General features: G+C 40.7%; 1 protein-coding gene across 1 annotated transcript; it reads left to right on the forward strand.

Moving 5' to 3' along the window:
- Positions 1-232: 232 nt before the first annotated feature.
- Positions 233-7940, forward strand: LOC104438199 (mitochondrial-processing peptidase subunit alpha). Its single transcript, XM_010051295.3, has 13 exons — positions 233-379; positions 1977-2219; positions 2340-2636; positions 2742-2909; positions 3038-3205; positions 3305-3385; positions 3556-3622; positions 4018-4115; positions 6004-6076; positions 6163-6233; positions 6364-6413; positions 7252-7363; positions 7452-7940. Exons 1-13 carry the CDS (start codon positions 341-343, stop codon positions 7554-7556), a joined length of 1572 nt encoding a protein of 523 aa, XP_010049597.2. The 5' UTR covers positions 233-340; the 3' UTR covers positions 7557-7940.
- Positions 7941-9035: the final 1095 nt, after the last annotated feature.

The raw sequence follows: 9035 nt of genomic DNA on the forward strand, positions 1-9035 counted from the left end.
TTCACAAATGTCGGACATCAATCGATTGTGAAATTGCGTGGTGGTGCTCAGTGTCGACAGCATGTTGTTGGGCCATTGGGCCGTCGAAGCGATTCGTGAAGCTGATCGGGCTTGGAAACCTGGGCCAAGCCCGGCCCATCGAATATTCGTTCGGCTCCTCGGGCCCGAACCCCCAGCCAGTGAACCGGTCCAAGCGGTAATCCGGTTGACCAGTAGAAGTGCTCCTCGCAGCTAGAAGCTCGTGCCTTGCACAGACTTCAGAAGAAGAATCAGAAAGAAGAAGAAGACGACAACGACGACGGCGGCGGCGAGGTAGAGAGGACGACGTCGGAGATCGAAAATGTACCGAGCGGCAGCTTCGAGAGTTAGGGCTTTGAAGGTCAGTTTCCTCTTCCACATCCTTCGAGGAGCGGCGGCGGGCCGCCGATCGGACGCCGATTCCCGCCGTTCCTTTTTCCCGATTCGATTCGGCCGGACGAGCTGTTTGTGGACGGAACTCGTCGGTAGCTCAATGCGGATTCTTGATTGTAGACCGCGCCTCGTCGTTCGCGGGGGTGTCGGAGAGCGTAGCGATTAGGCGAGAGCGAGATTCCGTTTGGGATTGTGAGGTGGGGTTGGATTGCTCGGCCTGATTCGAGGCCTCAGCGAATCCAACCCCTCTCGTGTGATTGACCAGGGGAACGCGGTGACCGAGAGCTTGGGCGGTTGAGGTGCTTCTGATTTTGGGAGTATCTGGTGGCTTGAATCGGAGTTCGATTCGGCCTCACGTGAAAATTCGAAGGGATTGGATAAGAAAATGCGTGAATCATGAGGTTTATAGTTGAAATCCTTGTTGAAATTCGCGATTGGTTGGCAGTTGCATAGACCATTCTATCGGTCTATTTTCCAAAACTCTGAAGGAATACGATTTCGCATCTTGCACCTTGCACCTTGCACCTTGCACCTTGCACCTCCAGGCTCGTGTTCCTTGATCGGAAGCCTCACTACGGTCTCCAATGTTTCCAGACCGCAATGCAAGCGCAAACTCCCCACCTCGTCCATGCTTTGCTTCCATCTGGTCTGAGATTACACTCCTGAATGGCTGACCTCTACCTGCTCTTGCAACACTAAGCATATTGCTTCTACCGTACCATGACCCTGTATACATAAAGATTAAAGACCCATCGAACCAGAGTTTCTGTGCCTTACAATTTCTTCATTGTGGCATTTCCAATGAAAATGGTTTCTTGCAGCACAACAATTGGCTTTGGAAATGGTGTTTAGTAATTTCAGTGGAAGCCCGATGTTTCTTTGGTAAGGTGAAGATGTAGAGACGAAATCTAGTTGATAGGTCCACCCATATCTGATTCCACTCAAAAGCTTAACTTATGAAGTTACTGACAAAATTTTCACATTCTCCCTTTTAATTTCGGACAGTATGCATAGCTTTCTGAGGTGATGGTGAATAGCTGGTCCTAGAGGATGATCAACCACACTGGGACTGAGAATAGTCCAACTCAAAGGTCCCAATAGCGAGTAGCAGCCCTTGTCATGTTCTCATTCAATGTCGTGCGGTACTATCTTTCTTAGTAGATGATCTTGTTTTGCTTTTGGAAGCATCTATTGACCAGCGGGGCATCATTTTCCCGAGCTAGGCCTCGCATGTTCGCTCAAGTTAATTTTAACTGGTTTGTAGTGGCTGTTGACAGAAGCAAAATAGCCATTATGAGATCTTCTCCCTATAGGCTTTATCTGAGTGGATCAAGTTATTCTCTTTGAAGTGTGGGTGTAGTTGCTGCGCAGTTTCATGAAAAGAAGTTCTCTGAGTTGTATTGGCATTTCAAATTTGGTCATAGAAGACTGACACCTTCTTAGCGGCATTTGAATTTACTTAGCTGGCTGACCTTGCTTCATTTTGTATGTTCTGATAAGCTACAGGCCTGTCTAGAATCTGGTCATGAAATAGTATGTTGTGATTTGTTGTATCTTTTTTGTAGGGCCATGCTTGCAACAAGCAGTTAGTGAGATCTGCCAGTGCCAGCACTGTTGCGACAAAGTCCTCATCTTCAGGGGGCATCTTGAGCTGGCTGACTGGTGGGAGCTCCAGTGCTTCGGTTCCCCTTGAATATCCACTTTCAGGTGTTGACCTTCCGCCACCATTGCCAGATTATGTTGAACCAAGTAACATTAAGATTTCGACTCTCCCAAATGGCGTCAAAATAGCCACTGAAACATCCACAGTACGTAGGCTTTCTTCATTCTCATTGTGCATCTTTGTGCTTTGCAATTTCTCCATTTAAAGGGCACAACCTTGCTCAAACTCATTTGACAAAGTTGTGTTTGCTTGTTTTGATTACCAGAATCCTGCTGCTTCAATTGGTTTATATGTTGATTGTGGCTCAATTTATGAGACGCCAATCTCTTCTGGAGTCACACATCTCTTAGAACGAATGGCCTTTAAGTCCACAAAGAACCGTAGCCATTTACGCCTCGTCCGGGAAGTGGAGGCAATTGGTGGCAATGTGCAAGCTTCAGCTTCTAGAGAGCACATGGGATATACCTATGATGCCCTGAAGACTTATGTTCCTGAAATGGTTGAATTGCTTATTGATTCTGTGAGGAACCCTGCATTCCTTGATTGGGAGGTCAATGAACAGGTGTGTTTTATTATATCTTTGGTTTAACTGCTGCTATATTTTCCTTTAAATTCAGTAAGTTGTAAAATGATATGATGCTTTTCTTTTCATATCAATCATTTCCAGCTTCAAAAGATCAAGGCAGAGATAGCTGAAGTCTCGAATAATCCACATGGCTTGCTTATAGAAGCACTTCATTCGGCTGGTTATTCCGGTGCATTGGCCAATCCTCTTCTAGCCCCAGAGTCTGCCATAAACAGATTGAACAGTGCAATTTTAGAGGAATTTGTTGATGTAAGTCCTCGGGAATTCAGTCTGTAGTTCATACTATGTCACTCAAGAACTGAAGTTTTCCGTTTTTAGTCAACTGCTTCTTCATGTGGATTTTGCGGTCAAAAGTGATATGCATACAAAATTTCCAGGAACATTATACTGCTCCTAGGATGGTGCTTGCTGCTTCAGGGGTAGAACACGAGGAACTGTTATCAGTTGCCGAACCACTATTAACTGACTTGCCAGGTGTACCCCGTCTTGAGGAGCCGAAATCTGTGTATACAGGAGGTGATTATCGTTGTCAAGGTGAATCAGGGGTGCGTATGATTATCTTTCTCCCACGATTTTCTTGTAGCTCTGCTGTACTTTTCGCTTATGATTTTGGAAACTATGACTTATTTTGCTTTTTATGTTAGAGAACCCACTTTGCTGTTGGATTTGAATTACCTGGTGGATGGCATAAGGAGAAGGAAGCAATGAATTTGACTGTTCTTCAGGTCTAAATACTGCTTTTTGTAATTGCTATTCGATTTGCTATATCTTTTTAAAGTCTTCAGAGGAAGTGTGGTGGGCTTTTGCTATTAGTATAGGAAAAAAAATGAAGAAATAACAGAAAATCCTTTTATGTGGGTTTTTAACAATTTTTGTTCATTTTGTGTTTTTGTAGATGCTTTTGGGGGGTGGTGGATCCTTCTCTGCAGGTGGTCCTGGGAAGGGAATGTATTCGCGGTTATGTGAGTCATCATTACTTTCTTGTCTTTTTCTTTATATGTTATAAGAAGTGGCTCCTTGGCATGTGTGACCTAGAGGTCACAAGTTCAAGTCGCGGAAGCAGCCTCTTGCAAAAATTGCAAGGTAAAGCTGTGTACTTTAGACCCAAAGTGGTCCGACCCTTCCCTGGACCCCGCGCATCACGGGATCTTTGTGCATCGGGCTGCCATTATCCTGCATTATTCTGTATATGTTATAACAGTACTTGGTCCATTTAACTCGGTTTGGAATCTGGTGCATATCCTTCTATGCCCTTGTCCTGTTGAATTTATTAGTGACTACATTTTTCTTCCATCTGTTTAATTATGCATTCAAATTTTGGATTGTTAATCATATTGACACGATTTATATTGAGCAGATCTCCGTGTTTTAAATGAGTATCCCCAAGTTCAGTCCTTTTCAGCTTTCAGCAACATCTACAATAACACTGGCATTTTTGGCATTCAAGCAACTACCGTAAGTCACTTCTCGGATTTTTTTTTCCATTCTGTGTGACAGTGTGGATATTCTTTTCCCTCACTATGCATGCAACTATTTTCTCCTGCAAGGGGTGCTCTCTTATGTTATGAAGCAAAGAGGCCCCTCATGTGGAGAAACTCATTAGATGCTCTGTAAGACCTTGAGAAAGGGCAAGTGGAGAGAAAAGGACTGAATAGCTGCCTAAGTCAGGGACTGTGTTTTACAAAATGGTCTTTAGAGATGGAGGTACATTCCTTTTATAGGCTGAAGGTTTTGTTGACTCAATGGAGGTGAACAAATATTGAAATGGCATTTTAGGTGTATTAGCAGCTATTGATATGACTGACATGTATACAATGTAGCTGTGGATGGCCAAAAAAAGGTACAATATGTACCATATTAGTTGGCTATGGATAGTGGATCACATAAAGTGAGCTACAACAATGGTTAGAAGGTATACCATTACTAGGGTGGGATACATGTCATAAAGTGACGATGCCATACTTCTCTTGAGATGGATTTGGAAGAGGGTGACATGTCAAGTTGTCGCTTAAGGTCTGTCTTCGTTGGACTATTTTGGTTGTAGAGTGCAACTTCAGTGTTAATGTGATATTTAATTCTCCTTGTAAATTCCTCTTTTTTTTTTTTTTTTTTTTTGGGGGGAGCAGATAGGCACTTCCTACACTGATGATTTAGCTTAGGTGTCGTCGAACTCTGCATGGATTTTTGAGAAATTTCAGAAAAAATGTGGCATATGGAACAAGAAAGGTCCTCCACAAGATGGATGACTCAGCAGGAAGTCTCGTGCAACCATGGATGTCATATTTAGGAAATGTTCTGACTAGCCTATTTTGGAAGTTCTAAAACAATACCTAGAGTTGCTTTCCCCTATGCAATTATAATTTTTCAAAAATATGGCCATAATATTATTCTAGATCCTAATCCTGAATATGAACTGTTGAATAAGGAAATTCATATTTGCTTTGAATAAAACTTTAGGTTGTACTTTTCTATCACTTTCTCCTTGTCATCACATTCTCCCGCACTGCAAGGTCACCTGCTTCTTCCTTTGATATTCATTGACCTGCTTCAGGACTTCCTTGTGATGAATATGTCGTTGAATGAGTTGTTGCTATCGATAAATTTTCCTTATCTCTCGGTCCTTTTTATTGGCCAGAATATGCTAGTAATAGGATGTCACAATAGACAGGGAAAAAAATGATCTTTGCCCTGCTTTTGCTTCCTTTGTCAAGAAACATGCCTAGGCAATCTCATGCCAGTGGTTCCTGGTAGTGGGGAGCACAATATAGTTTAACCTGTTGAACCATGCTGTACCGAAGTGAACCGTTTTAGCAGTTTGGTATGGTTTCCAAAAATTTAAAACCAAATCAAATTGAAAAACTGTATTTTGCATATATGATATAGATCATGATTATCAATGTTTGTTGTCCTTTTTTTTAATTAATGTTTAAGGTACCATCATGAAGAAAATCGTATTTTGTGCTCAATTTGGACTTTTGTTGGTCAATTTGGATCAAAGGCGCTTAGATTGATATATGTTCTCTAATGGTGATACTAGAAAAATCTTAGTAAAATGCAAATGTCTTTTAGTCACAGTTTGGTTCATTTGGCTTCCAATGAGTAAGAAAATGGTTTGGCTTGAGTTTTTATCAAACCATATTTTTACAGTTTTGTTTGGTTTGGCCTACATATCACACCAAACCACACCATGCTCAGCCCTAGTTCCTTGGCTTAATCGTGCCATTTATCTTAAGCATTTGCAGCTCCTTTTTTTACTTGCAATTTTTTTTTTTTTTGGGTGCTGTGCTCTTTTTTCCTTATTTACTGATTATATACTTAAGGAACTTAACTTTCTGGCTTTCAGGGCTCTGATTTTGCGGCCCAAGCCATCGATATTGCAGCAAAGGAGCTTATAGCAGTGGCAACACCAGGAGAAGGTTGAGTGCTGTGCCTTTATGTTGATAGTGCTTTTCCCAAGTGTTTGTTCTGAAAACTAATAATGAGTGCTTTATTTTGCTTGCAGTTGATCAGGTGCAGCTGGATCGTGCCAAACAATCAACGAGGGCTGCCATTTTGATGAACTTAGAGTCCAGAGTATGTGAACATTGCCTCTTATTTATTTCCTCTGGATTATGAAGTTAGTCATTGACTGAAGTTGATGTATATCCTTCTCAAGGATCAGTTAGTTTTTGCATTGTTCATTAACTTTCCTATTTTCCTTTAGATGGTTGCCTCAGAAGATATAGCCAGACAAATTTTGACGTACGGTGAGAGGTAAGACCTATGTACAGACTATGCTTATTTCGTGATGAATTATCTTTACATCTTTGCATGAGAAACTCTGAGCTTTGTTTGTTGCATTACAAATTTAATTTATTTAGTTATATGTTTTCTAGTGTTTCTTGTGGAATAGAGTTTGAGGTCTTTTGCTGATGGTGTAGCAGGACAAAGATCCCTGTGAAAAAGTTTCTAGTTTTAGGAAAAGTGTTGGAGGCTGGGTGAATTTGTAGTCTACCTGCCAGTTTTAGGTGACTTGTTTGTGATTTTTGGGATCATGGGATTCAGTTGCCGTCGAGGAATTAGATTGAACTTCCTAGATGATGGTTATGGGTTTACTTTTTTGACTTGTAAGCATCATGGAAATATGCTTCTCTAATCTGGACTGAGGAAAGAATTACACCTTGGAGCTAACTGCCCTTTCAAGGTGACGAGAAAGCTACGTGCGTGTTGCAGAAAGTTGCCTGTCCCTCTAGATTTTCTGGAGCTTTTGGGTTGGATCTGGGAACTTGTTCTGGAGATTTTGAGACTGGCATATTGATCCCACATGTCTGTACTGGGAATTTGTTGGGATCTTTCTTGACTTTCTATTCTATGATTCTTCTGACTTTCCAGTCCTTGGCAAGCTCTTCTGATGTCGTAAGTTTATAATGATTTGCTGGTTAGATTGTTCCAAAATGCAGTCTTCGCTGTAGTAATCATTCTTTGATTCTTGTTTTGCACCTCATGTTGCTTTTACTTGCATCTTACATATCCTGTGTATAGACAATATATACTCATCTTGTTTCTGAGAATTTCTTGGTAATCTGAAGGAGGTTTACTTTGTTCATTGCAGGAAACCTGTAGAGCATTTCCTAAAGGCTGTTGATGAAGTAACACCAAAGGATATTGCTTCCATGGCCCAAAAGCTCCTAAAATCCCCCTTAACAATGGCATCATATGGGACGGTAATTTCCGTAACTGCGATTTTCTTTTCTGGATTCTCAGGTTATGTGCCTTAGTCTATCCTAACATCTTTCCCCTTTGCTTTTGCAGTTATTTATCTTCCAACTTATGATTCGATCAGCAGCAAGTTCCATGCGAAATGAGTATCGACTGCGCTGGCTTGTGAAGTTGTCTTTACAGTTTATCCTTCTTTAACAGTGCATATCTTCGAGCACTCTTTGCCACATCGCTGGTGGAAAAATAAGGGAGGACTCTGATTCTTTGTTGAACAATAATCAGTGAAACAGGGAAGCAGCAGCTTATGCGGGAAATTTTTGTTGGAGGCCTAGATTGCCTTATGCTGTCAAGTCTGGTGGTTCACTTATCATTTTTTAATGCCCATCTGATGTAATTTGGTAGGTGCATCGTATTTTTGAGCTTATCCTACAGCTACCTCAAGCTCGCGAAGCTTCCTGAACGAGTTATTTCGTGATATTTTGTGCAGCGTCTTAGAACTAATAATATTTTTCCTAAACAAAATGTTGGCTGAACTCGAGACCTGAATGAATTTATGTATCGCTTGGCCGACGTCTTTTGCTCGTTGCCGTTTTTGACATTTACTATTATTTGAAGCAAGCGCCTGATACTCCTGATTATTAATTCATGCATGTAAAATAGGATGTGCTTTCGTGATAAATCGAAGTGCATATTAATGGGGATGCTCATGATGCTAAATGAAATATGTGAAGTTGCAGTCATCAATATAAACTCTCTAATCTTTTTTTTTTTTTTTTTTTTTGGTCGATTATAAACTCTCTAATCAATCGAATACAAAACCATCGTAATTTCATTTATTTAAACTGGAGAGCCTAGGCCGATTATTTTGGACTCAATTTATGACATTATTCGTCGATATTATATTTACATATAGATACGATCATATCTGACTAAACACAGTCCTTATTTGTGTATGAGATTAGTACAAAACTGTCTAATTTAAGCACTTCATTCAAATTTTTAATTTGCTCTTTCAACTCTTCTAATTTTGCTTGATTTGATTAAATCATGTCTATTGGTGATCAACTCATTTAATCATGTTCATCTATGTTAGAAGTATGAAGGATAAAGTGGTCTTTACCACCTTTTGAGCTTATTTTGATGTGCATGCATGCGTGTCTTTTAAACTTTACTGAATAATACAAAATTGATTTTTTCTCACATGATATCAGAGCAATTGTATCTATGAGTGATGCAATAGTCTTTTATCCAAGAATCTGAGACATAACAATTTCATATTTAGAATCAAGGCTTCTTGGGAATCCCATTATAGTCAATTATTCTCTTTGAAGTTGCATTTGTTGAACATTAGAAAAGTCTTTATATGGTTTGAAGCAATCTGATGGACATTGTTTGGATGATTTTTTGACGCTATACTTTCTTTTGGACTGTCTAGATGTGAAAATGATTATTCTTTCTTTTATTAATAATGAGAGGAAGGCACCACCCGCCCCGGTGGCTCTGCTGAATAAGGCCATGCTGATCCTTTCCTCAAAGGTGAAGGGTTCGAAACTCAGTGGAGGCACTTGGCGCCTTAACCGCCCTCACGAGGTGGTGGTTCCCTCGTGCGGCCTCAAGGTTTGCCCTGCCGCGCTACCGGCATATGGGGTTTCCCTGGATCTTCAAAAAAAAAAACAA

The sequence above is a fragment of the Eucalyptus grandis genome, chromosome 3 (assembly GCF_016545825.1).
Source record: "Eucalyptus grandis isolate ANBG69807.140 chromosome 3, ASM1654582v1, whole genome shotgun sequence".
NCBI lineage: Eukaryota > Viridiplantae > Streptophyta > Magnoliopsida > Myrtales > Myrtaceae > Eucalyptus > Eucalyptus grandis.